This window comes from Mesoplodon bidens, assembly GCF_964165515.1.
Source record: "Mesoplodon bidens genome assembly, chromosome: X".
NCBI classification, from domain to species: Eukaryota; Metazoa; Chordata; class Mammalia; order Artiodactyla; family Ziphiidae; genus Mesoplodon; species Mesoplodon bidens.
Genome location: NC_138163.1, coordinates 23,491,685 through 23,519,348, shown reverse-complemented (window position 1 = coordinate 23,519,348; position 27,664 = coordinate 23,491,685). Strand labels below are relative to the sequence as shown.

Below are 27,664 nucleotides of genomic sequence, written 5' to 3'. Positions count from 1 at the left end.
TGTTTCTTCCCCTATCTACCAGGTTCCCGCTTTATATTAGTAAGATTGAAATTGAAATAATTCTATTGTTGGTGGATTCATTTGTCACTTTCCTTGAAACTGGTGAACCCCAAACGTTAGACAGCGATAGGAAAGTACTGCCATTGTCTGTTAAGAAGTCTATGACATTTCAAGGCAAGAATGAATGTATGGAAGAAGAAACTTGTTTCTTCTTTACTAACGAAAGGGAAAGCCTGGAAGTGAATGATATGGGTAGGTAAAAAAAAAAAAAAGAAAAAGAAAAAAAAAAACCTTTACGTAACTTTTTTTGCTGGGAGAGAAGACTGCGAAGCACATTTTCCAGGAAGTGTGGGCTGCGACGATTGTGCGCTCTTAACTAATCCTGAGTAAGGTGGCCACTTTGACAGTCTTCTCATGCTGCCTCTGCCACCTTCTCGGTCAGAAGACATCATTTCAACTCGAACGCAGCATGATCGAAACGTACAGCCAACCTTCACCCCGCTCTGTGGCCACTGGACCACCCGTCAGTATGAAAATTTTTATGTATTTACTTACTGTTTTTCTTATCACCCAGATGATTGGGTCAGCGCTTTTTGCTGTGTATCTTCACAGAAGATTGGACAAGGTAAAATGAACCATAGGCCTTTATTAACTAAATTTGGGGTTCTTATTGATGTGTGGGTTGGTTGGTTTTAGCTCTACCCAAATGATGGACAATGGTAAGAACCCAAATAGATAAGTGGTCTTGTGGCATAGTGGTTGTGGTCTAGTTAGTGAGATGTTCTACTCTTTTCTCTGGTCAAGAACCTTGGCTCTGGAGTCAGACTGCTGGGTTCAAACATTGACTCGGTCCCCTACTAGTTCTGTGATCCTGGGCAAGTTATTTGCCATTTCTATGCCTCAGTTTCCACATTTGAGAAATGGGGATGTTAATGGTGCCCACCTCATAGATTAAATTCAAGCTAAGACCAGAGCCAGGCACAAAGTAAGCACTACATAGACATTAGCTATAATGATTTGCTAAGGTTTTGCTTAAAAAGTAAACTATTTTTTTTCTGATGGAGACAACTGTTTTTCTTCTAAATATCCAACTAGACAAGGAGAGCATCAATCTGAGCTAAAAATGCATAGTGTTTCAGGTTAGCATAGACATGGGTAAGTCCCTGAAAGTGGTGTTCTCTGTATAATTCTTCAAATGCTGATTGTAGGTGCAAGCTGCTCAGCTTCCCTCTGAGATGTTTTACGTTCTTAATAGTTGGACATACAGAACAAAAGAGTAGAGTAAGTTAGCAGGTTGTTCTGCATTCTTAAGAAAAATAAACATTAGGATTTATCCTGTTTCCATGCGTTTACCCACCTCCACTGATAAGCATTATTGGCTGTGTTGAAAAAATACCAATCATAGATGAAAAGGAGAAATTTCGTCCATTATTTGGCTGTTCCTAAAAGTCTAGATGTGGGAATTGTGGATGCACAGCATCTGGAGACTACGTTTTCTCAGGGATGTGCAAATGGCCACTATTGGGATGCCAGTCTTGAATTAAGACCATGAGGTTTTCTATCAGGATAAGGTGGAGCCGGAACAATTGAGGCAATTCTTGGGTTACCCAAATTTTAGGGTTCACTGCTGAGGAAAGAGCAGGGCTCTGGGTCTGCTTGTTTGTTTGTTTGTGTTTGGCCTGCTGGGCTCTGCCAATCAAATGCCTGGACATAAGCCTAGCCTCTATAGGAGAAATACTGACCTGGGTAGATTCAAATTTACCCTGGCACTTGGGTGTTCTCTTAATGACAGTGAAAGCTACCGGCTAGCTGGATCTTGTTTTGAATCTAAAAATGTAATCTGAATATAAGAAAATGGCACAGAATTAGTTGATTAAACAAGTGAATTCCATATATTTACTTATTCTAAGACATCGGAAAATAAAATATCTCATTACCTTTGGGAATGAAAGATGATTTCTTTAAAAATGAAAATGTTTTCTGCAAATACTAAACTTAAAGAGAGAGATGTAATTAGAACTCAAGTCATTGATACACATTGCAAATTACCTTTTCCAAAGCACTGCAACACAAACACTAAAATTAAGTGGGCAAATTAGCTCAGCAGAAAACTATTTTATACACATGTTTATAATGACCAATCATTACTGAAGCAATGGGAAATATGAGCATTAGAGAATGTTGCTGCTACGATACATGGGAAAAAGTACACTTTGTGATGAAATTTCATTAGAACAGCTGTGATTTCTACCTAGCATTGCAGACCACATGACATTTTCTTTGCTGGCTTTTGTAGATTTTTTAAACTGCTAATACCAAATATCAGTAATCCAGTATACTAACTTGTTATTATGCCCCATTTATATCTGCAAAGTCCTCCTCATGTCGTTGAGGCCATGAAGTGATTGTAGAGGCAGACAGAATTACAATGTCTCATGTTCCTGTTATTTCATAAATAGATAGAAGATGAAAGGAATCTTCATGAAGATTTTGTGTTCATGAAAACGATACAGCGATGCAGCAAAGGAGAGGGGTCTTTATCATTACTGAACTGTGAGGAAATTAGAAGCCGGTTTGAAGACCTGGTCAAGGTAAGGACCTCAGTTGTTGGGAAAAGTGTCATTGAAAAGTTTTGGTTGAGAAACCTGCTAGGTTGGGACACTAAAACGTGACCATGTAAAATTTAAACGTGTTATATATATACTATAGATACATATCGCCATACATATGTACATACATGTATATATGGGTATGTGTATCAAAAAAGCAAAAATGAAGCCAAAATCCTATGGTCAAAAGGGAAAGGAAAGTTGGAAGTGTGCTCGTTGATAGGAATGCCCTTAAGAAGAACAAGAGACTCTCTCTGGGGAAAATACACACCCTCATGGGCACATTCACACATGCACATGAGCTCAGACATGCAGATGCCTCAGTGAAAAGGATGAAGTCTACCAAATTTGTTTTTTGCATTTTCTTATCTTACCATCCAAACCTTGATGCCTTCCCACTGTGGACCCAGGGTCTGGTCCCCATTTCCCAGGGAAGCGGTAACCATTGGCCACTGCAGCGTTGCCAGGCCACAGGTTAAGGGTTTGCCTTTACTGGGGGTGGCGGGGACTTCTGAACACTGATAGACTCTAACATATGAAGGAACGCTTCTCTCATGATGGGATTTCAGGTGCCATGTAAGTGAGATCTTTTCCTTTTACTGTGAGGAGAGGTGTGGGCAATTGACAATGGACTGTCTCAGTACCGCTCGAACCAGACCCCATATCATACCTCCTGCTCATGGAGCCAGTCCCCTCCAGGGCCAATCAAGACCTGAGGCAGAAAGTCTGAAGCCTTCTAGCCCAACAGACTGGTGCCCAGCATGAAGTAACTGCAGTGGCCTATGATAGGTGCCTAAAGCGAGAGTTTCTAGACTGTTTACTGAGGACATGCCCACAACATTCATTCCATCGCTGTAGACAAGGGGCCTAGGAGCTCTTTCTCCAGAAGAAGAAAAGCAAGAAGCCTTTCTGCCTGTTTCCCCCTCAGAACACTGAGTCAAATACCTTGGGCCCTCAGGGGACTTGGGGGTCGTGACTAGGAGGCCGCATCCAGGCAGAGGGCAGCGCTGTGCCAGATGGGTGGGTATCTGGAGAAACCAACAGGAGTTAGCTCTCACGTGTGGATAATGTGTAATTAACCTGGGAGTGAAGGACCTGAGAGCTTATTTCTGAGCTTATTCCTGTCCTCCTGTACTGTCCCCGGTGTGTCATTTAATCCAGTAGTGAGGACTCTGAAAGCTTATTCCTGGGTCACCTATGGGGATCAGAATGCAGCTCAAATCTGTTGCTGGCTTTTATGTTCTTTACACTAATCTAGGTTTTAGAGAAAGACTCTTTACTCTTTATTTGCAAGGCCTGAAAACGATTTGAGTTTCTCTGGTTCTTCAAGGCTTCTGGCCAGTATTACAGGGTATTGGAAGGTGTTGCAAATTTAAATGGGAATAAAGCCACTTTGAGAACAACGCTTAATAATCCAAGTAGCATATTTAATGTGCTGGGCTGTGTGACCTTGGGCAAATGACTTCATCTCTCTGGGCCACATTTTTCTCATCTATCCAATGAGAGGACTGAGATGATCTGCTAGGGCACTACCAGCTCTGACATCCTGTAATTATGTGATCAACCTTCAGTTACCCCCAAAGGCAGTGAGAGTGGCTGTTGGTGTCTTCCCTCCCTCCCTCTTTCTTACTGAGAGTTTTACAGTTGTACTGCCAATTTCTCATGGCTGTATTTCAGGTTGGATATGTAAAGCTTCCCAAATCAGCTACCCAGGACAAAAGTAAGGAAGAAAGTCAGTTTGGCCTCTTTGCTTATGCTTGCATGAAAAAAGTGACAGCTCCCAAGTTTCATACTCTGGAAAGGCGGACCTTCTCAGGCATGTCCGCCAGGGCTCCTTCCGTGCAACAGAGGAAGCCCCTTGCCTCCAGTGCTGCGGGGTGGAGTCCAAGTCAACGTCATCTGCACCAATGATGCGCACGAGAATCAGACACAAAGTACTCCAGCTCCCCAGTCCTGTTCCAACGATTGACCCCCGTTCTAATATCCATTCCCCGAAACTTCTCATTCTAAAACAATATTTTGGACTTTTTTTTTTAACCCAACAGGCCAACTACAAAATAACTCCCAAACTGGATTATTTATATTCTTAGCTAATGTTAGCGGCCTTTCTTTCTGGGTCACAGTCTGATTTGTCCAGAGCAAACCAAGGCCTGAATCACAGGAAGTGGTCTTCGAAATCATCAGGTCCAATTATCAACCCAGAGCTGCTTCTTCTCCCCACAGCTGCTACCCAGTGGTCACTCAATCTCTGTTTGAACACGTCTAGTGACGGGGAACTCACTATTTCCTGAGGCAGGTCGCACCAAGCTGTCACTCTGGGTGGAAGATGGGATTCGGGGCTGATGTTAGAGTAGATGAAGGCAGCATTTTAAATAGTAGAATTACACATGAAAACTTTCTCCCTCCCCCCAGCTCCCTGCTAGAATGATCAGTTCCATGATTGTCTGCTCGCCAATGCCCAAGGTGTCTTTGATAAGGGCAAAGCATCTCCTTTTTTTTTTTTTTTTCTTTTTGCGGTATGCGGGCCTCTCACTGTTGTGGCCTCTCCCGTTGCGGAGCACAGGCTCCGGACGCGCAGGCCCAGAGGCCATGGCTCACGGGCCCAGCCGCTCCGCGGCATATGGGATCCTCCCAGACCGGGGCACGAACCCGTATCCCCTGCATCGGCAGGCGGACTCTCAACCACTGCGCCACCAGGGAGGCCCTGTCTCCTTTTTGAGTTAAAGGTCAAGCTATCCAACCCTGCCACATGGAGTTCCCACTAAGAGAGAAATAACTAATTCCAGATTTTCTGAAAGTCAACTTTCAAAAGTCTTTCAGTTGAGGTGGGGAGTGAAGCAAGAGGGGTAAAAAGGCTCTGGGGAGTGTGGCTGGGGGAAAGTTCACAGAAAGGCAAGGCCGGGCGCATAAAGGGCAAACTTTGCTGACTTCACGTTTTCATGTTGGCCAAGCCCTGACACCAATGCAACCACCTAGCCTAAAAGTATCTCACCCTCGATCATCACACTCCATCTTTTGAAAAGACACGAAATATTCATCTGTTTGCTTGTTATCTCACAAACATTTTCCTGTTGCAGCACTTTCACACTGCCACACTTCAGCTCAAGGGGAAAGTTGAAGCTCTGGGCCCCGTGAGGGTTTTGAGGCACGGGCTCCCGGTTAGGCTCCGTGACTTACACCCTCACATCTGGCACTCGAGCCGAGCGTACAAGGAACCCCTCAGCAGTAACAAAACTAATTCCTACTTGGGGAGGAATGAAAAGGAAGTGTGCTGTAGAAAATTGATTCCAGGAACTGGAAGGCACACAGGACTCTGATTATCAGAAGATGTGAAAATACTATCACCTTCCTCATCTGTGTTCAGAGTACAGCGTTAAGCCCAGCCTCGGAATGTGATCTCAGTTTCTACTGTCGGTTTCAGCCTCAGATTCCTTGGCTGACCTCATGCCTGCCCGTTAAGCCCACCGTGCCTTTTATTCAGTATCTTTAAATCTTTAAAATGGCAACGGCAGCCTTTATTACCTTCCAATCTGTGTAGATGGCACTCTCTGCTAGCTTCTTTAAGTGCCTCTAGCCTTCCTGCAGTTGCTAATGAGAAGAAACCCCTTAAGAAGTGCTGCGTTTGTCTTGGAACATCAGCCGCATTGGGAGATTACCTGAGTTTCCTATACGCTGATGATTCTAAGTAAGAACGGGCCACACAAGGCAACCAGCAACAAGAGAATCTCTTCAGCCCATTGACAGGGACAACAAAATTTTTTTTAAAAGTCTGAGGATCTTTTCATAGTCTGGGATTTCTTCCCAAGGTCAAACTTACTATTTCTATTTCCTAAGAGATTTCAGACCAATTTTATTCTAATAGATACACACTATGCTTTATGTTAATAATATTCTATATACCAGTTCCCAGGGTAGAATCTGCTCCCCATTCAGCATTATTTTTCAATACTCGTCAAAGCCAGGGAGGTTGGGGTCATAGGAGGGGTCAGGATGGCAGTCATTGGTCTGGAGAGAGCACTGGAAGATAATAAAACCCAGATTCTGTTTCCAGGTTCACCCCTGGGCTTTCTGGGCTGTCAGCTCATCTGTCAAAGCCATGGGCTCCTAATCGGTAGGATGGAATTAATGACAGGATCTGAGTCTATATGATAATCTTCACCAGAAACAGCCAACAGAGTAATGGCAGATGCCAAATGAATGAAACCTCCTTCTAAAGCCCCTGCCAGAGTTCCTGTCAAAATGACCTTTTGCCATAATTCTTATTTTAGGGTATAATGCAAAGCAAAGAAGTGAAGAAGAAAGAAAAAAACTTTGAAATGCACAAAGGTAGGTTGCTCTTTACCATTTCTACGAATACTTAAAAACTAAAAGGAAGATTTAGGCCAATCATACTGAACAACCCAGTGTTGGATCAGGGAACTTGTAGCCCTGGAAATCAAACAGGAACACAATTGCCAAATCAATACCTTCTCTGGTGCCTGTGATTTAGAAAGGAGCTGTATGGACATATTTATAGAGAAGGCTGTGTTCCTTTAGTGCTGACAATACCAAGTATGAAGAAATCACATTATTTTCAACACCTTAATCAAAGCAACCATACAGCCTAGTACCACCTACAGAGGATAAGATGACAAGACGGTCAGCATTTGGTAGCGGTGTCATTTATCACTCAATGATAACAGTTTTTTTCATGGGGAAACACGGCCAGGGGAGCCTCGGAGACCCAGGAGTGATTCAGTGTGACAGCGCTGTTCTTTGCCCTGTTCTTGATGTCAGAGCATCTCAAACATCCCAGGGTTGGAAGGGACCTTGACAGTTCTCAAATCCTGCACCATCCCCAGATCACGAATCTCCTTCACAACAGCACTGACCATTGACTCTCTGATCAAACATGCCTAGACACCTTCTAGCTCATAAAGCAGCCTGGGCCATCTTTGAACGGCCCTAATAATTATAATCTTAAGATTACTCTATACTCTAGAGAAGGCTTTTCTCCTCTGGAGTTGAAATTTGTTCTTATAATCTCCACTAACTGAATCGAGTTCTGCTCTTTGGAGCCATACTAAACAAAGTATATAATTCCTCTTCTACACAGCAGCTGTCCATATGTTGAAAACAACAGTCATGGCCCCTGAGCCTTTTCTTCTCCAGGGTAAACCTTCTCAGTGTCTCCCACTGTTTCTCCTATGACACTTTCCAGGCTTTTTCCTGTCCTCATTTAGGTCCTTTTCTGGACACAGTAACTTTCTCTGTTCTTTTTAGAATGTAACACCCCAAACCAAATACAATAATGCCTGGAGTGACCCGAGCAGCTGAGTATGGGGAAAATGGAGTGTTGGTAGATGGGTGTTGTTAGACAAACTGCTATATCACAAAGTCAGTGTAAAAGATGGTATGGCTTGTGTAAATTTAATACACACAAAGAAATACATACATATGCACAGAGATACAGATACTGTTTTCTGAGGCAAAGAGCTAGCTTTAACCATTGGTCTGGATGCAAAGGGTCACCTGATTTCCATGAAGGCTTTGCTTTCAGAATGACTGTAAAATATGTTGAGTGGTACCATGTTGTCTGTTAATTGCTGTGAAATTTGAGGAAACAGTTCATGTGCGTGCTGCCTAGCAGTCTTTGGGAAAATGATACACTTAACAAAGCTGGTCATTTAGGTCATGCAGCTTGACTCGTTATTCATAGGACACCTACAAAGTGTCCAGCTCCAGGCTCATTACTGGAAAGAAAACAAAAAAGAACTTCCACACCGTGTCTGCACTTAGGAGATTCAGCACATGTAATTAAGGAGCAAACCTTTTACATGAGCAACAATTAGAGGTAGATATAACACTGTGGCCAGTGCTTGACCAAATCAGACACCATAAGCATTTTACTAGCTAAGTGTGCAGACACGACCTTTGGGCCCACTAAGATGACCAATGGATGGGAGTTGTTCTTAAAATCAAGATTCAAAATGTGTTTAATGAAGATCATTTTCTTTAGCCTGTGTTGATCTATGTAAAGCGGAGTCAAGTACTGAATGACGATTGGAAGAATGGGCTTGGTGTAAATAGCCAACTCAGTCGTTCAGATTTTAGAAACCAACATTTCCCTCTGGTTTCAAGGGATTTCAATGCCATCTTATCCTTCCTTTCACATAACCTATTTAAGTACAGTCTCTATGACCCAGCTGCAGAACTAGACCAAATTGTTCTGTGACCAGTTTTGTGTTTCTTTGGCCTGACAGTTGGTCTTTGGTTTCATCTCAGGTGATCAGGATCCTCAAATCGCAGCACATGTCATCAGTGAGGCCAGTAGTAAAACAGCATCTGGTAAGTCCAAAGCATCTGAGCATCAGCCACCCGAGGGGAAGGCCAGGAGGCTAAAGCAAGGCAGCCTAACAATTAGGCTCCTGTCTTCCTCCGGGGGCAAATTTACAAAGCTACCCAGACATGCCTCGTGCACTTGTCTTTGGCTTCAAAGTAGGCTGAAATGCACAGATGGGACTTGAAGGGACAAAAGGAGGTGGGAAGCAATCCTGATGTTCTCATTAGGTTCTTACTCTGTGGCTGATTCTAAACGATGAATTATTGGGTGGAGGGACCATTATTCTGATAACACAGAAGAGGTGGCATGTAGTGACCCCCTAACTGGGAGCATCCCTCATCCTAACCCCTCTTCACTATATGCAAATGGGCCTCAAGGGGTATTTCCTGCCATCTGCCAATCCCTGTATGATTAACCCCAGCCTCACTGGGGCCAACCTCAGGGAAATTAAAGGTAAAATCATTCTGCAAAGATCAATAGGTGCCAGGATGTTAGATTTTCCAATGAAGTAACAACAGACGACATACTATAATCTTTTCAACTCTCAATGATTTTCTTTCCATATACGTTCTGCCATGATTCTAGCCCTTAGATATTTTCCCCCAAATCTGTACCTCACGATAGCTGGTGTTGGACAATATGGCACATCTGATAAATGGATGGAAACATGCACACTAGCATAAAATCCCCTATCTACATAAATGCAGGCCAAGAGCATCAGAGCAGTCTTTGAAAACTTTAACACAGCGCTCTGGAATGGAGTTCTAAGCAGTGTGTGTATGTGTGTGTGTGTGTGTGTGGTGCGTGCGCACGTGTGTATAAGAGAGAGACAGAGATATACAGAGAGACACAGAGAGAGAGAAAGGAAAGGAGATAGGACCTCATCTTGGAGGTGGTGGGCTTCTCAGTGGGCATAATGTATACGTAGTTATCCTGGATCATGACACAGGAGTAAGGAGCACTGGATAGAAAGTTGTTGAACGCTGAGATTTAAGAACCATGACTACCACTTGCTGGGTGACCTTGGGCAAGTCCCTTTACCTTCGCAGCAGTTTCCTGTCTCACTTCACAGAGTGACTCTGAGCATCAAATCAGCTAATATAGAAGAAAGTTATTCTGTCAAGCACTATACAAATGTAAGGTGTCATTCCTTAGCTACTTCACAGCAGTTTAGCTGTCAGAAGAGCAACATAAAACCCTTTTTAATAACACTTACTCCACAATATTTAATAATTCTGCCAAGTACCCCTTTCTCATAAAATACACTTATGGGAGAATATCACAACCATCTCTGGTATGTCCAGCGTGGTCATCCACATGATACAGTCTCATCCAGATTGGATGGATGCCAGCAACAGAGACACCTCCTAGAAGAATAGCTTGCCTTGAATAGATTTCACAGTGCTCACATATTCTGCTGAAAGGCCCATGACAGCTGTTGGTCCTAGCGTGGTTGACAGCCCTCATCACAGTAGGTCTGCAGGGGATCAGGTGAGAAGAAAGTCACATTTCTTACCCCACAAGCCTCTCAGACCTACTTGGTCACGCTGCTCCAAACTTGACCTACATCTCACAGCAAGGACGAAAATTAGGTAAAGACTTACAAAGATAAACTTTGCGGACTCAAAGATAGGGAACCTGCCCGTGTTTTCTCAATCAGATGGTCCAAAAGCGAAAACATCATAATGAAGCATTTGTAGAGTGATCTGGAGGCCCAAGAAATGTCAAGCATTTCAGGATGCCTTTCTTAATTACTAAAGGATGAGTCTTAATAGGTGGGGTCTTGCACCCTGATAGGCCTAAGAGCACCAAATAGGAGTTCAAAAAAAAGCTCAAGGAAGCAAATGCATCGATACTTTCACTTCTCCCTACCCTCCACCCCCGGCAGTGTAGCTGTCTGTGGGGGCTGAGATTTGAAATCGGCTGCACACACTACTTTGAACACAGTCAACATCTCAGGCGAGAAAAATGGCACATTGTTGGTGGGTACTTCAGCTTAGCCACAAGAATACAGGCACTTTCAAGTTGGTGGCGCCCACTACAATGGGAGATCAAAACACACGGTGAAATGACAGGTTTATTTTCATACTTCCTTGCCTAATTTTAGTCCCTGCTGTGGGAGGCGGATCGGGTTTGCAAGAGCATGATCAGGTAGGAAGAAATGGGGTCTTTTCTCTGTGTTGAGGCTGAGCAAGAGACATTGGCAAGTCTTCGACTTTGGAAAATTCAAGGAAAGCAAGATACGAGTTAGTATTAGCAAGATCTTTGAGTATTTTGGCAGGCGTAATTTATGACCTGGGATTTCTAAGTCATTCACATTCTTTTAAGTTCAAGGACAAATTGGCTTTAAGAGCTCTTCGGGGGAGAAGGAAACTCACTGTGCTCTGTTACTTCAGTTAATTTTCACAAGTCTCTGAAATAGGCTGTAATATTAGCCCCGTGTTACTGGGAAGGAACTGAGAGGCTCAGGGAGATTGACTTGCCCAAGTTTGAATAAGGCCTGGATGGCAACCCAGCTCCGTCTGACTGTGCAACCCATGCTGATTGGTCAGCCGTGGCTCCTCCATAGACTGAGGGCGGGATGAGTCCTTCAGAATTCCTGACAACCCAAACTTCCACTCCTATGTGAAGCCAGTATCCAACACGAAACCATATTGTCTGTTAGAATCTGAATCATGTATCCTCCACCTCACCACGGATTTTTCCCCTCTCCATTACAGTTCTCCAGTGGGCGCCCAAAGGATACTACACCCTAAGCACCAACTTGGTAACCCTCGAAAACGGGAAACAGCTGGCCGTGAAAAGAGAAGGACTCTATTACATCTACGCCCAAGTCACCTTCTGTTCCAATCGGGAAACTTCGAGTCAAGCTCCATTTATAGCCAGCCTCTGCCTAAAGTCCCCAGGTGGATCGGAGAGAATCTTACTGAGAGCTGCAAATACCCACCGTTCCTCCAAACCGTGCGGGCAGCAATCCATTCACTTGGGAGGAGTCTTTGAATTGCAACCGGGTGCTTCGGTGTTTGTCAACGTGACTGATCCAAGCCAAGTGAGCCACGGGACTGGCTTCACGTCGTTTGGCTTACTCAAGCTCTGAACGGTGTAAGCTGGCAGGTTGCGGCTGGGCTGATGCTGGCGGTCTTCACAATCCAGCAAAGCACTTAAGACCGCCCCACCGCACCCCGTTGGACTGCCTATTTATAACCCTAGGATCCTCCTCATGGAGAACTATTTATTATACATCCCGAGGCATGTAGGGCTGCAATGAGTGAATTACTGGGCGGAGGAAACCCCTGTTCCATGAGAGCTTATATTCTGAAGCAGCAACCCCACTGATGCAGACATCCAGAGAGTCCTATGAAAAGACAAAGCCATTACGCACAGCTCGAATTCTGAGTAAACAGCAGAAAATTAGCCAAGTTTAGTTTTGTTTCTTTGCGTGCAGTGTCCTTCAGTGGAGAATGTATTTGATTTCTCAGTGAAGATGCCGGAGGGAAACGCGGAGCCTCAGCTCACATTCAGTTATGGTGGATTCTGGGTCCCTGCGGCCACGATGGAGGTGGGGCAGACTTTAGAAAGTATAATGCAGTGGAGAACCGAAAACCCTGCTCCCCGCCAGTCACCCTGACACTCATTCGCATCCTTTCTTTCTCTCCTACACACACAAACACACACACACACACACACACAAAGTCAAGCTGTTGCTAATCAAGTATCTTATTTCAACCCTGTTCCTATCTCCACCACTGTCGATGGGGTAGGCGGGCAGAGAGGGCAGCTCTGAGGCTGCCCACTCCTTCCAGAGAAATGACTGGATTTAAAGGAAATCTATTGTATCTACCTGCAGTCCCCATTGTTTCCAGAGTGAACTGGTGATTATCTTGTTATTTATTTTTTGAATAATAAAGATCTCTTAACATTATTGTGGTTATTTAGCATCTGAAGCCCCAGACCAGGTTGGGGGGAGGGGGGATCATTTGGAGGGAATGTTCCCAACCCTTGTGATACTTTCAGAAACTTGGTTCTGAAGCTTGTGGCACCACAAAATATCTTGGTGGCAGCACACTCCCTGGAAGGCTGCGATAACCTTTGATGGATGACAGGAAAGTGTAACCAGTGAAAAGCTTGCTCAGGAAAGGTTGCAGAGGATTGAAAAAAGGCTGTTTTTTTTTTCTTGATTAATCACAGCTAAGCGAAGCTTAAACGAGAAGCAGTTGCTTATCTTTTTAATAGCTGTCAAGGCGTTTCCACCTTAGGTAAGAGGACAGGGAACTGGGACAAACTGAAGGGAAGCATTGGCCTCTCAGTCTTGTCACTTCCAGCCGAGGGGTTTTTCATGTAAGAAGCCCAGAGTGGCTTCGTCATCCTTACCGGTAGGGGGTCCTTCTTAAGGCAAATACCACGTGTCCAGGCAGAAAAATATGACTGTAGCAATAAGACAGGGGCATGAGGAGAGTTGGGGGCAGCTCTCAGCCGCTGGCCCTGCTCTTCGGTCCTCTGGATGGCACAGTCCCTTCCTGGCTGAGTGACTTGGAAGGCCTTAGAGCATGAATTTCTAACCCAAGGCTGAAGTCGTGCTAGAAAGACTTGCTGAGTTGTGTATGGATACTTTCTCCAACAAGACAACTTTGGTCTGAGCCCTCGTGACATTTGTGGATTCGGGGACTCAGTCAGGGATGTGTCCACAGTGCGATCTTGTCCGCTGGAGCAAAGATCCTTCTTCAGCGTTGCCCTCGACACGGAAGACTTGAAGGAAGGGGGGCAGCGAGCAGACACTGCTCATGATATTCTCACAGGTAGGTCAGGACCCGGTCTAGCTGATGGGAGGGCTTGGCCCAGTCCCGAGGGAAGAAGACAATACACAGGCCATGAATGTCCCTCCCTCAGGGTAGCTGAGCGCCCACTTTGGAGCACAACCATGGGTGGGCGAGAGGGTCATAAGAAGGGAACTCATGTCCAGCCTGGGCAAACCTTTTATGGTGTTTATACATTCACATCCTCTGCTTAAACCTTGCCCCTGCACTTCACGCCCCCTTCTTCTTCTTCTTTGGAAATCATTATCTTCCAGACTATCTCTACTTCTAGTAACCATGTGGCTATGGCTAACAATATCTGTTATCAGAAGGAATGCTATAGACACAGAAACGCGAATTTTCTAGGTGATCTCCTCTGCTCCCGTGCTTTCTGCTGCCCTCTAAATGCCAGTTCCCGCAGCCCCAGCCCAGAACTTTCTCCTAAGCTTCAGCTTCACATAGCCAAGTGCCTTCAACCCCTCAGACGGCTTCCTCCTAATGTCACCCTTGCCCTTCCCGAGAACTCCAGGGCCCATCCCTCCCCCTCTCCTCCTCCTGTCCTACCTGCTCACAGGGGGTTGTCTCTCCCAGCGCATGGGTTCAATGACCCCTTCGTGCTACTGATGTTATGCCTTTAGTCCTGACCTGCCCCCTAGACTGTGTTCCCTTCTGCCCACATTTCCGAATGGTGGGCCCAGGAGTCAAATCCAAGGCATCCAAATGGAACCGTTGATCTCCCCCTGTCCACAATGGAACCCACTTTCTGTGTTGCCCATTCCGGTGAAAGGCAGCCTCACCCCCCCGCTTCCTGAGCCAGAAACCAGGCTTGACTCTTCACTGCCCTCCCTCCCACGTCCAGTCCTACCAGCCCAACACATCAACCTTATTTCTTAAATACCTCTTAATCTACTTCTTTCTGTCTCCACTGTCACGATCCTAGTCCAAACTCCTGTCATCTCTCTTCTGGAAGATTACAACAGCCTCCTAGACTCTCTGCCTCCACCCCTGTTCCCTCTCATCCATTCTCCATGTGTGGCCAGAGGCGAGAGCGAATTCTTTTTCTTTTTGGCTGCACCACGCGGCATATGGAACCATAGTTTCCCAACCAGGGATCGAACCCGTGCCCCCCACAGTGGAAGCAATTCTTAAATACAATTCTGATGTCACCACTCCCCTACTTCTTAACGACCTCAGAATAAAGACCCAAATAATTAACTTATTTCTTCTCCTGCCAATACCTCTCTCAGTGCATTAAGTTTCAACCCTCAGTTCCTCTAAGCAAGGCTACAAACGCTTTCCTGCCTTAGGGAAGACGGGAATGCTATTTTCTCTGCTTGTGGTTCCCCTCCCCTCCCCGCTGCCCCCCCCCTCGCACTTAGTCTCACAGCACTTACAGGGTGGAGGTGTTTCCTCTGATGCCGGGAGCTGCTTCTAAACCAGGAGTCCATGAAATACTTCTGTGTTGGTTAAAGCAAGAATTTGCACTGCCTTTGGCCTTTAAAGCAGTCTGAAGTACTTGGAGACACAAAAAGGGAACATGATTTTATTATGTTCTTTTTTTCTGTGAAGCACATCTAGGCTCCACAGACAAGTCATTTTATCTCTTCTGAGCCTCAGTGTCCTCACCTGTAAAGTGGGGATGCTAAGAATACATCCTTTGCAAAGTTTATGAGAATTTCATGAGACCATTCCCAGAAAGCCCCTAGCAGAGTCTGCTCTCTGGAACAGATTATCCTATAAAGAGCACTAAGGTGGGTCTCCACGTGGTCCCCAGCACACCAGCCTGCACCCAGTGGCATAGGTAAACAGGATGGCATCTTAAGGCGAATGAATGCCTGGCGGCCCAGGTACACATGAAAGGCCTTGCCCATGTAGTAGACCAAAGACCACACCCAATTTGAAGCAAAGTGAAAGCAAAAAAAAAAAAAAGGAAAAGAAAAAAGGCAAGATTAGAGTACATACCGAACACTAGAGCAGGCCTGTGTGTAGCAAAGACTCTTTCTTATTGTTTCCTTGTCAAAAACGATTAACCATCGGAGGCTGGGGGTTGCCAAATTTTTCAGTAGGCTTGAGCAGTTTCATCTTTACGATATTTAGGAAGGTTTAAAAACAAAACTATGATCACTAATTCTCAATCTAGAGGACATCAGCCTATAAACTTCCCCCTTCCAAGATAAACAACAAGGTCCTACCTTATAGCACAGGGAACTATATTCCCCTGATACACCATAATGGAAAAGAATATGAAAAAGAATACGTATATGTATGTATAACTGAATCACTCTGCTGTACACCAGACACTAATACAACATTGTAAATCAACTATACTTCAATAAAAATAAATTAAATAAAAAACTTCCCTCTTCCATACCACACTTCTCTGAGTAACCCCAAGAGGCAATTCAGCAACTTTCAAGAAAACCAGTTAAATATATAGTTGCTTTCCATTCCCCATTCCTGGAGTTCCACTGAGTTATCTGTCATATTTTTCCTGTTAATGTAACCCCACTTAAAGTCCAATAATTTTTGGTCACTCACTCTTATCTTCTTTACCTCTCTGATGGTAAACCTCTTTGAAATCCAACATGAAACCTTTAACACATCTTCGATCTGATTCACTTTATTTATTTATTTATTTATTTATTTATTTATTTATTTATTTATTTATTTTTATTTTGGCTGCGCTGGGTCTTAGTTATGGCACGTGGACTGTTAGTTGCGGCATGTGGACTCTTACTTGCAGCATGCATACAGGATCTAGTTCCCTGACCAGGGATCGAACCCCGGCCCCCTGTGCTGGGAGTGCAGAGTCTTACCCACTGGACCACCAGGGAAGTCCCTGATTCACATTTCTTATTACTAGGAGTTAGACTTGGTTTTTTATCCATTCACCCACCCATCCAACACTGATTGGGATGATACGTTCTGTGCTATGCACTCGATGGATATGATCGAGTCCCTGCCCTCAAGTAGCTTACGGAATTTTGCATCACAGGTGTGCAAATGTTGAAAGCCCAGCGTGAATGCTGCAGCGGGGGTCAGGACCAGTGTAACAGGGGATACATGGGAAGGACATGTAACTCGGACGAGCGGGGCAAGATAGGTGTCAGGAAAGGCTTTCCAGGACAGGTGGCACAGACTGAGTCTTGAGGGACGGTGAGGGGAGGAGGGGCCACAGGGAGGAAAGGAGGACCAGAGGGAGAGCACAGAACATACGAAAGCAGAGATTGTGAAGCTGGATAAAAGGTCCAGGGGAGCAGCAGTAGGAGTCAGCTCACAGGGGGCCTTGTGTGAGAAAGGATCTCGGTGTACAGGTCAAAGAGCACACGCTGAAGCCCAATCTAGGAGGAGCCTTTGTGCTCATCTGGCAGACAGAAACTTCCCTCTGAGTTGCTTGCCCAGAGGGGCTGGCTCTACAGCTTGGCCGAGGTCGCCTGCATGCCAAGAGCTGGGTCAGACTGGACCCTGCAGGCTTGGAGGTTGCTGAAAGCTTAGAACCCCACTGGCCTTCTGCTATTGGCACCAAGGCAAGTCTTCACAATTCTTCCAGACAAACAGCAGAGACCTCAAATTATGGGGAAAGTTGGCTCATTCAACAAATATTTCTTGAGTAGGTTCTATGGGCTTGACCCTGTATTAGGCCCCGAATTTACATGGATGAAAGGAGCCTATCCCCCCCTTTTAAGGTAATTAACATTCAGTGTGGAAAAAGACACAAGCAAATAAAGTGCAGTGTGATGGAGTCTGGATTCCCTGAGGAGGCAATGCTTGAGCTTTTTTTTTTTAAATTTATTTGCAAATTATTTCAAACATACAGAAAAGTTGCAAAAATAAGAACAGTACAAATAAAAAGTGGTTTCTGAATCATTTAAGAGTAAGTTGTGTACCTCACGGCCTTCACCCCTAAATACTTCAGCGTGTATTTCCTAAGAATAAAGATATTCTTGTTTATAACCACAGGTACAGTTATCAACTTCAGTCGATTTAACATTGATATTGATCTTCCATTTGTATTCCAATTCAGGTAAGTCATCCAATAATATCTTTTATAGCATTTTCCCCTCCAGCACGGGATCCTAGGGTCGGTATTGCATTTGGTTGTCATGTCTCTTTAGTCACCTTTAATCTGGAACATTTCCACAATTTTTGTCCTTTTTTTAAAATATAAATTTATTTATTCATTTACTTCTGGCTGCATTGGATCTTTGTTGCTGTGTGCAGGCTTTCTCTAGTTGCAGCGAGCGGGGGCTACTCTTCCTTGCGGTGCGTGGGCTTCTCATTATGGTGGCTTCTCTTGCGGCAGAGCACAGGCTCTAGGTGTGCGGGCTTCAGTAGTTGTGGCACGTGGGCTCAGTAGTTGTGGCTCACAGGCTCTAGAGCGCAGGCTCAGTAGTTGTGGCGCACGGGCTTAGTTGCTCCGCGGCATATGGGATCTTCCTGGACCAGGGCTCGAACCCATGTCCCCTGCACTGGCAGGCGGATTCTTAACCATTGTGCAGGGAAGCCCACAATCTTTGTCTTTAATGACATTGACTTTTTAGACTAATATAGTAACAATCTGTCCCCTTTAAAAAAAAAAGAGTGTTCCTTATTTTGAGTTTGTCTGATGTTTCCTCATGATTAAATTCAGGTTATGCTTTCCTGGATGGAAAACTACATAAATGATGTTGTGTCCTTCTCAGCGTATCACATCTGGAGGCACATGATGGCCGTTTGCCTCCTACTGTTTTTTTAAATTAATTATTTAATTTATTAATTTATTTTTGGCTGTGTTGGTTTTTTGTTGCTGCTCGCGGGCTTTCTCTAGTTGCAGCGAGCGGGGGCTACTCTTTGTTTCAGTGCACAGGCTTCTCATTGCAGTGGCTCCTCTTGTTGTGGAGCATGGGCTCTAGGTGCACAAGCTTCACTAGTTGTGGCATGTGGGCTCAGTAGTTGTGGCTCACAGGCTCTAGAGTGCAGGCTCAGTAGTTGTGGCGCATGGGCTTAGTTGCTCCGCAGCATGTGGGATCTTCCCAGACCAGGGCTTGAACCCATGTCCCCTGCATTGGCAGGCAGATTCTTAACCACTGCGCCACCAGGGAAGTCCCTGCCTCTCATTGTTGATGTGAATTTTGATCACTCAGTTAAAGTGCTGTCCAATTTCCCCACTCTATCTAGAGTTACTATTTTCCACCTTGCAACTAGTAAGCACTCTTTGGGGAAACACTTTAAGACCATACAAGTAACTTGCTCATCATCAAAGTTTCCCTCTATATTTTAACACCCAGTAATGATCTTTGCCTGAATCGGTCTTTACTATGATGGCTGCAAAACGGGGATTTTCCAACTCCAGCGTTCCTTCCACGTTTACCAGTCAACCCTCAGCATGGTACTGTAAACAAGAGCCTTCCCTTTCTCCCCACTTATTTATTGATATGGACACATAGATTTCTACTTTTTCCAATGTTTTCAAATTCATTACTGTATTTTCGTGCTCAAATTTTCCCTTATTTGGCCAGTAAGAGCCTCTTCAAGTTTGCACCTGTGTCTTTGTAACATGCCCCTATCATATTTCTGAGCATTACTTTCTGGCAGAACAAGATGTTCCAGGCTCATCTTGTACCTTTCCTGCCTCAGCCATATAATCGGCCATTTCTCCAAGGAGCCCTCATTCCAGTGCAGAGTATAGTGTTTAGAAACCAAGTTCTGGGCACAGCTGTGTTCATTGCTATTAGGATGTCACTTCTCCTAGGAAATGTATGCGTTTAGACACCTATGTATACTCATGTAGGTACTAAAGCTGTCAGCCTTAGCAAATAAAATTTCAGGGTAGGGACCCCCCTGGTGGCGCAGTGGTTAAGAATCAACTTGCCAATGCAGGGGACACGGGTTCAATCCCTAGTCCAGGAAGATCCCACATGCCGCAGAGCAACTAAGCCCACGTGCCACAACTACTGAGCCTGCGCTCTAGAGAGCCCGCGTGCCACAACTACTGAGCCCGCATGCCACAACTACTGAGCCCATGTGCCACAACTACTGAAGCCCACATGCTCTAGGGCCCATGCTCCGCAACAAGAGAAGCCACTGCAATGAGAAGCCCGCACACCTCAAAGAAGAGTAGCCCCTGCTCGCCGCAACTAGAGAAAGCCTGTGCACGGCAACGAAGACCCAACACAGCCAAAAAAAAAAAAAAAATTCAGGATACCCAGTTATATTTGGATTTCAGGTAAACATTGAAAAACTTAATATAAATATATCCCATGCAATATTTGGGACATGATCTATACCAAAACATTATTTGATGTACAGCTGAAACTCCGATGCAACTGAGCGTCTTGTATTTTATCTGGCAACCCTAATTCATACAAACATACACACTACATACATATAAATGTACACATATACATGCAGAGATACACATGTACATGTGTTTTAGAAATCAGGAGTTCACATAGATACTTGAGCTGACTCTAAATGGAAAGGAATGCATTTGCTTGATGGACAGGGATGGGAAAGGGATTCGAGGCAGGGCAAATGGCATATTATGCAACTTAAGAGAAATTCAAGGAGATCCAACTTTACTGAGTGTGGTGGGGAGTAGCAAGAGATTAAATTTTTAAACAGGTGAATGACATAGATCTTTTAGATAATCATTCTACTGGCACCAAAGAGGCCAGACTATTGGCACCAAAGAGGCTAGACTACAAGAGGCAAAGAGATGCATTAGTCTGAGAGAGAGATGATAAGCATCAAAAATAGGCAACAGAGGATGGGGAGAAGTTCAGGGGTTACAACAGAGTTAAAAATGGTAAGACTTGATGACTAAATGTATAAAGGGTTAATGTATAAATTTGTACAGGGTTTAGGGAGAGGAAGGAATAAAGGACAATACTTGTTTTTCCAGTTCGGGCAACTAAGTGGCCAGGGGTGCTATGTACTGGGATAGGAAACATTGGAAGAGCAGATCTAGGACTATGAATTAGGAGTACAGTTTGGGACATGCTGAGTTTGAGGTGCTAAGATGTCCACAAGGTAGCTGCATCCACGGGTCTGGAGCTCAGGAGAAAAGGTCAGGATGGAAAAATATGGACCAGGGAGTCATCTACACTTTGATGAATAAAGTTATAGGAATAGACAAGGTTGTCCAGGAAGAGGCTATAGAAAAGAAGAGAAGAGGCAAAGAGCATCAAGAATCAGCAACATTCAGGGGACAGGCAGGAGGCAGATCCAGCAAAGGAGACTTTGGGGTGGTCAGAAAGGTTGAATGAATGCCAGGAAAGCTGGGATCATGAAAGCCCAGGAAGGAGAGATTTATCCAGGAGGCAAGGGTCAGAAACTGCAGAGAGGTCAAGATGGGTATTGAAAAGCGCTCCCTGGATTTGTCAGTAAGAGCTCATCAGTGACTTCAGGAGAGTAGATGGCCGAGGTAGAAGCTGACTCGGCAAGTACCAAGTGCAGAGGAGGAGATGCAGTAGCAAGAGCATGGATTCGAGAGGCAGATGGACCAGGGTTTCAAATCCCTGCTCCATACATACTAGCATATTGTTCAACCACTGTACCTTTGTTCACTTGTAAGATGAGGATAACAGTAGTGAATACCTCATAGGGTTGTTGCAAGGGTTACAGGAGCTTAACTATGTAAAAGAGTGCAGAGCCTAGCACATGGGAGGTGCCATGTGACAGCTATTGCTTCGGCTCCCTACGCTGAGGTGATCTCAAGCAGAAAGGTAATATCAGGTGCCTATAAAATTGACGGCTACAGGGGCTTTCCTGGTGGTGCAGTGGTTAAGAATCCTCCTGCCAATGCAGGGGACATGGGTTCGAGCCCTGGTCCGGGAAGATCCCCATGCCGCGGAGCAACTAAGCCCGTGCGCCACAACTACTGAGCCTGTGCTCTAGAGCCCGTGAGTCACAACTACTGAGCCCACGTGCCTCAACTACTGAAGCCCGTGTGCCTAGAGCCCATGCTCTGCAACAAGAATAGCCACTGCAATGAGAAGCCTGTGCACCTCAACGAAGAGTAGACCCCCGCTCGCCGCAACTAGAGAAAGCCCATGCGCAGCAACTAAGACCCAATGCAGCCAAAAAAAAAAAATAGACAGCTACAGACGTGGAAGTCAGGGGGCTTCCACTGACTATGGCTTCAAGGTCATAACACAGTAGCTGTAATACAAATCCAGTTTCAGAAGATGCTGCTGCCACTACAGTCTGTCACCCATAGGTAGTACAGAAGCCACGAACATATCCTTGGAACCTCCTGCCAGCCAACAAGCTCCAGGAAGATAGCCTCTGCCTAATTGAAGCCTTTCAAACATTGCACAAAGGCATCTCATTGGCAGAACTGAAAATGTATCAGAACCCACACTGTATCGGAACCCTAGCTGCAAGGGAGTCTGGGATAGGTGCTTTTTAAGCCTTGGGGTTGCGGGTGGGGGAGAGGAATGGATGCTGAGTAGCAACAGATAATATCCAGTGCATCTGTCTTGAGGGTGGAGCAAATATTTTCATCGTGACCGCTGACACCAGCATTCCACCTGTGGTCAAAATAGAGCAAAATTGACAAAATCCTGCAAAATACAAAGAGGGATGGAAACAAGACTAAAGATCAAGGGATAAGCTTGAACAAGAAAGTGAATATCTCTTTCTCTTATATTGGGAGGAAAATGGTGAGAAGAGGTACAGACAGTTTATAGGTTGGGGGCAGGAGGAGAGGGGTGGAGAAGTTACAGAAGGTTCTCTCTCAATAGGTGTATTATCTCTTTAAAGTGGGGAACAAATATCATCTGCCCTGAGTGAAAAAGGTAGAAGCTGGTTCAGGGGCCTGATGAGCATGGATAGCTAATGAGGGAAACAGAAGAGGAAGCTGACACAGCATGAGAAATCTTTCTGCACACCAGCTAGCAAAAAAGAAAAAGAAAATGAAGAAGAAACACAGGACTTATTTTATAAAGCATTGTTATTCTTATTTATTGAAAATGTCCATTTTAAAAGTCTTCAAAATAAAAACAAGTTAGAAAATTTGAGCTGTGTAAGAAGGGACATGACAGAAGAGGAACTGAAAGGCCTCGAAGGGCAGCAGTTTGACTACAGAGTAACAGGGACCCATTTGTAGAGTACTGTAAACAACACAACTATGGAGACACTGCTGTCAGGTTAACATGGCTTCACTTCCCATATAGGATTATTGAGTGTGAGCGTGGACACCACTCTGCACAAGCTACATTACTCAGAGTACACAGGGCCTCTCATCAGAAGGGCCACGTCCCCAAAACATGCGTATGGACACGTCACTTTAAAATAAAGACCTTTCAATATTTTAAGCAATCCTATATACCTTACCAACTAAAGTACTTTGTAATCACAAAAATGTTTCCTATGGATATAGTTTGCACATTTATTGCAAGCCATTGACTAACCACAGACGGGGCAGATGCTATGATCTGTGTTGCTGTTACTGTTGTTTTCCATTTGGAGATGAAGGACGGCATCTCTAAACTGTTGGGCTAAAAACAGAACAACAGCCATTCCTAGCAATCTTGTTCGGTCTTCAGCTTCCAAAGACAGCTGGGTGTGGTTGGCTGAGATTGATCTGCAGGAACAGTCCCTTTCCCGTGGATGGTGTAATTTCTGCTGTGCAGCAAGCAGTCAACAGCCCCGTACCATGTAGTTATGGGAATTGAGACCCACCCTGTACTAGAAAGGAAAAGGGCTTAACAAGCTGGGGAGTTCAAGCTTCAAGTTTGGTTCCTAAACAACATTTGCAAAACCCACATTTATAGGCACCCATCAAATGTATCTGGGAGACAACTTTGCTCAGTCCACTGGTCCTTGGCCTCTCTTTCCAGCGATCTCCTCCACCTCATCAAACTTCCCATCTTTGGGACAGACAGGGGCAGGTTGCACTGCTCTGTCCTACAGCCCCAGGCCAACTTTCAACTGTGCTGAATTTGGATGCGTGTTGCCCTCCTGTGACCCTCTTCTAAACCTGGTTTATCACAGTTCTAATTTCCCAGATACGTACAAAGGCGAGGGTTTGATTCAATGAGCAACTTGAGTAAACCAGTTCCAGATAATCAGCTTCACTAGTAGCCAGCACACAGCTACTAGAGGGGCCCTTTCTTTCTGGCTATACAAAGTGGGCCAACAGCACATTTCTGCAAATAATGCTTAGAGTCCTACTCGAAGAGGCTGATGACTATCACAGCTCCTCACAGCATATATGGTAGAGCAATCAAGGGAATTAAAGCTGTCTGCTAGGGCACAACATCTCCTCAAGTGTAGACCGAAGGATGAGAAGTCGCAATTTGAATATGTGATGTAGAAAAAAGTAAGTGCTCACAGTCTATATTTTTAAAAAGCAAAGCACACACATACCAGTCGACACACCACTTGGTATGCTTGGCTAAAAGCACTGGGGAAATAGAAAACGCACACACAAGGTAGAAGGTTAGGGACAAAACCCATCATGCACTGGCAAGAGATGGGCAACTCTGCTACTGAAGGGGAGGACTGTCCAGTGCAATTTGCTAATGGATTTGGTGTTGGCATGGGTGACCAGAGCTTCTGTCCCACAGAGTTAAAATGTAAACCAACACGAAAGGAGGGAGGACACTACAGTTTTCTTGGTCTTATAGACAAAATAGGGTAGTCATTAAAAAAAGTGTGCATTGAGGACAGCCCGGGGAAGGGCAGCTGGATCACTGGGCAAACGTGTTAGCCTTTCACCCTACGCCAGTCAGAGTTCCAGAAGTGTTGCCTTCAGTAAATCAGGTACTGAGGGGCTGCCAGGCACAGGAAAGCATTGGGGGAGAAAGTCAAGTTCACATTTAATAAGCCACGGCCGGCCACTTTGGGACAGCAGCCAGCCCAAAATGAGTGACCCAAGATAATGGCTGGTAAAGAGGCACTATGAATTGAAAGCCATCTGAAGACCATGTAAGTCATTTGCCTACATTAGCTTCCCTTTTCTTACTGAATGGAAAAAAATGGGGAGACGTTCACCCCCTCTTGCTTTGACCTCTGTCAAAAAAAATAAACAACCAACCAGTAACCAAACAGCAACAAACACTGAACCAAACACACACACACACACACACACACACACACAGAGAGAGAGAGAGAGAGAGAGAGAGAGAGAGAGAGACTAAGATACAAAATAAAAACCAGAGAAGTGAGCAAACTGAGTCAGATCAGTCAGCTGGACATTTCCCGATGCCCTGTGGGCACCCTCTGTCAGCCGCACTGTGATGGTTATGGGAGAATGGAGGTCTTGCTACTGGACTCGGCCCGAATACACTCATCAGTTTGCTTCAACAGCCTCCGGACCAGCTTTTCTAGGTCCCTTCTTGATTTCAACTCTTCTTCCAGGCACTGCTTCATTCTTTTATTCTCCTATGATGGGAAAAGGTTGGTTGGTTACCAAACAAAGGGACCCCGCCTCAGGGCCCCTCCTGCTCAGTCTCTTGGCAGCCTTCACCACTGACAACACTTTCCTGCCTCAAGCTCCTCTCCCTCAGCTTCTAAGACAAGGCAGCCTCTTGATGGTTCTTGATGGTTCTACTTCTCGCCGACCATCCCTTGAAATATAATACAAGCATTCTCTAGGGCTCTGGCCCTGGCCCTCTTCTAATTCAACACACTTTTCACTTAGTGTCTCTTCTCTTTCAACTCAAATAACTACATAGGGGCCTCCCCCTATGGTACTGACCTCATCTCAGCTCATGAGCACCAGGTCCACAGTCCCCAATGCCAACTTAGATGTGTTACAAGCACCTCAGACTCATTACGTCCTAAAGTGAACTCAGTATCTCCCCCACCACCCAAACTTCTCTTCTTCCTGTGGCTCTTGATTTCCGTGAAGGGCACCACCATATCAAAGTAGACACCCAGGTAAAAAGACTCATCTTCCATCCCTGGCTCTTTCTTAATCCCCATATCATGGCGCCATTTTCCAAAGGCTCTAACTCTGTGATGTGCCTTCCTTTACATCTGTGTCCCTCCTCCGCAGCCTGAGCGGCTCTCCCTCCTCAGCTCAGGACTTTATCACGTCTCACCCTGAGTTTTATAATAACCTCCTAAGTGGTCTTCTAGCCTCTGGTCTCTCTCCCTTCAATCCATCCTTTACCCTGTCACCAGGTACAGTCAGTCCTCAAACCCAAGGAAGAGTGTCCCTCATGGAGCACTGGATCAGAGCTGCAGAGGGGCCCACAAATCATGATTTATGGTTCTGTTTACACTTACATGCTCATGAATGACTTATCTTTTCTTAAATTCTGCTTGCAAAAGTCAGGGAACATGAAAGTTGTAACTAAGTTTGTGACCCTATTGTAAATCCCTAAATAGGTATATAAGCAAGCTTCAGAAATTGAAACCCAAGACCACGTGGTAAAATCAACAAAACCCATCTGGCTGACACAAGGGAACTAAGAATCCCCACCTCACCAGCTTGTTCCTGGCCTTCTCCTGAGGGCATCTATCAGTGCACAGCAGGCAAGAGGAAGCAGGCCCGTTAGGATCTGAGAAAACGACTTTCGAATTTCATTACCTGTTTCAGCTCTTTGACCTCATCCTTCAAGGCATAAACAGTATCGACAAGGCTCCTAGAACACAAAGATAAAGTTCATAGATTAATAGATGGCACTGAGATATTGTTAAGTGATACTTAAGAAGGAAAGCAGCTTTATAGAAATACAGATCCTGTAAAGCTGTGGCCTTGCTGGTGGATCGGAAGAGATACTGCTATGAATGGTCCTTGTGTTTCTCATTTTTATGGGCTAACAACCAGCATCACACAAGCTCTTTCTAAGACCGTGTCACCGCACGTTTTCTACACTTCCCTCCTCCTCTGCTGCTTGCTTCCCAGCTTAGGCAAGTACTAAAAAAATAAAACAGACTAGTGTATTGTACACCTGTAACTTATATAATACAGTACATCAACTCTACTTCCATTTTTAAAAATAAATAAAAAGAAAAGTCAAGAAAAAAAAGACACTAGGGCTCCTCATAAGGTTTTGATTTCTCTCTTGGGGGCAGGAAGGACCATCACCTGACATATTGTAATGAGAGGTGTCACCAGGCCCTGCCTATCCTACGCTATCTGTGCTATGGCATTGCCCTTCTCACCTATCTGACCCTACCCCATCGTACATGACACAAACACAAAGTCAGGGGCATTATTTCTAAAAGATTCCATATATTCCAAAAAAAGGATAAAGCACCTTGGCAGAACTGTGGAAGAGTCATTTCCTCTCTGGCTCTCTCCCTGGACAAGGACATTGGAGATCTGGGCTCCAGTTCTGACCCTACGGCTTACCAGTCCTCTAACCTTAGGTAACCAGTTTTCTTCTCATCCTCTCTTGGTATTATTTTCTTTACATACAAAATGGGGATAATACCACATTCCCTGAAAACTTCATAAAGTCATTGTAGGGGTTAATATAGCTATAATAATAGTAATTGTAACGATCATCATTTATTGAGTAATTATCATGTGCTAGCCTTTGTACTTCTTATTCCATTTAACCTCACAAAAACCCTGAAAGTATTACTATCATACCCATTTGACAGAGGAGGAAACTGAGGCACAGAGAGGTGATTGAACTTGCTCTAGGTCACACGGCTAACAAGTACCAGAATCTGGAGTTGAATCAGGGCTGTTATTCTCTTGAGCCCAAGTGCTTTACCATTTGGTCGTATCACTTCATACACCAGACGGAAAAATACATTGACGATGCCAAGCACTGTGAAACACGCTGTCCTATGCAAATTTAGGCCTGACTTCAGAAATGACTCAAGTATAAACAAGTACTTAACCTGATTTTCCCCCGTTAGGTCACCCTCACTACTGTGCAAAGCTAAGTCAGGGACATAATTTCCCTGAATCTCAGTTTCCTCATCTGTAACAGTGGTGAAAGTAACGTTTATCTCCCAGGATTGCGGTAGGAGTTTAAATGAGGTCAAGT

General features: G+C 44.8%; 2 protein-coding genes across 10 annotated transcripts in view; one reads left to right on the top strand and one right to left on the bottom strand.

Moving 5' to 3' along the window:
* Positions 1–469: 469 nt before the first annotated feature.
* On the top strand, positions 470–12,276 carry CD40LG (CD40 ligand; the record flags this gene model as incomplete). Its single annotated transcript, XM_081222698.1, has 5 exons — positions 470–625; positions 2,460–2,591; positions 6,878–6,935; positions 8,874–8,936; positions 11,652–12,276. 5 exons carry the CDS (start codon positions 470–472, stop codon positions 12,026–12,028), a joined length of 786 nt encoding a protein of 261 aa, XP_081078824.1. The 3' UTR covers positions 12,029–12,276.
* A 10,349-nt stretch (positions 12,277–22,625) lies between these two features.
* ARHGEF6 (Rac/Cdc42 guanine nucleotide exchange factor 6) overlaps positions 22,626–27,664 on the bottom strand; it is a 116,949-nt gene continuing 111,910 nt past the window's right edge. For 5 of the 9 annotated variants that reach the window (XM_081222767.1, XM_081222769.1, XM_081222768.1 and 2 more), the window contains 2 exons: positions 26,248–26,302; positions 22,626–25,094 (listed from right to left, as the gene is read on the bottom strand). In XM_081222767.1, coding sequence (XP_081078893.1) covers positions 24,954–25,094; positions 26,248–26,302 — 196 coding nt within the window. In that variant the 3' untranslated portion in view covers positions 22,626–24,953. The remainder of the gene's footprint in view (positions 25,095–26,247; positions 26,303–27,664) is intronic. The other 4 variants (XM_081222775.1, XM_081222773.1, XM_081222774.1 and 1 more) reach the window with 1 other exon arrangement.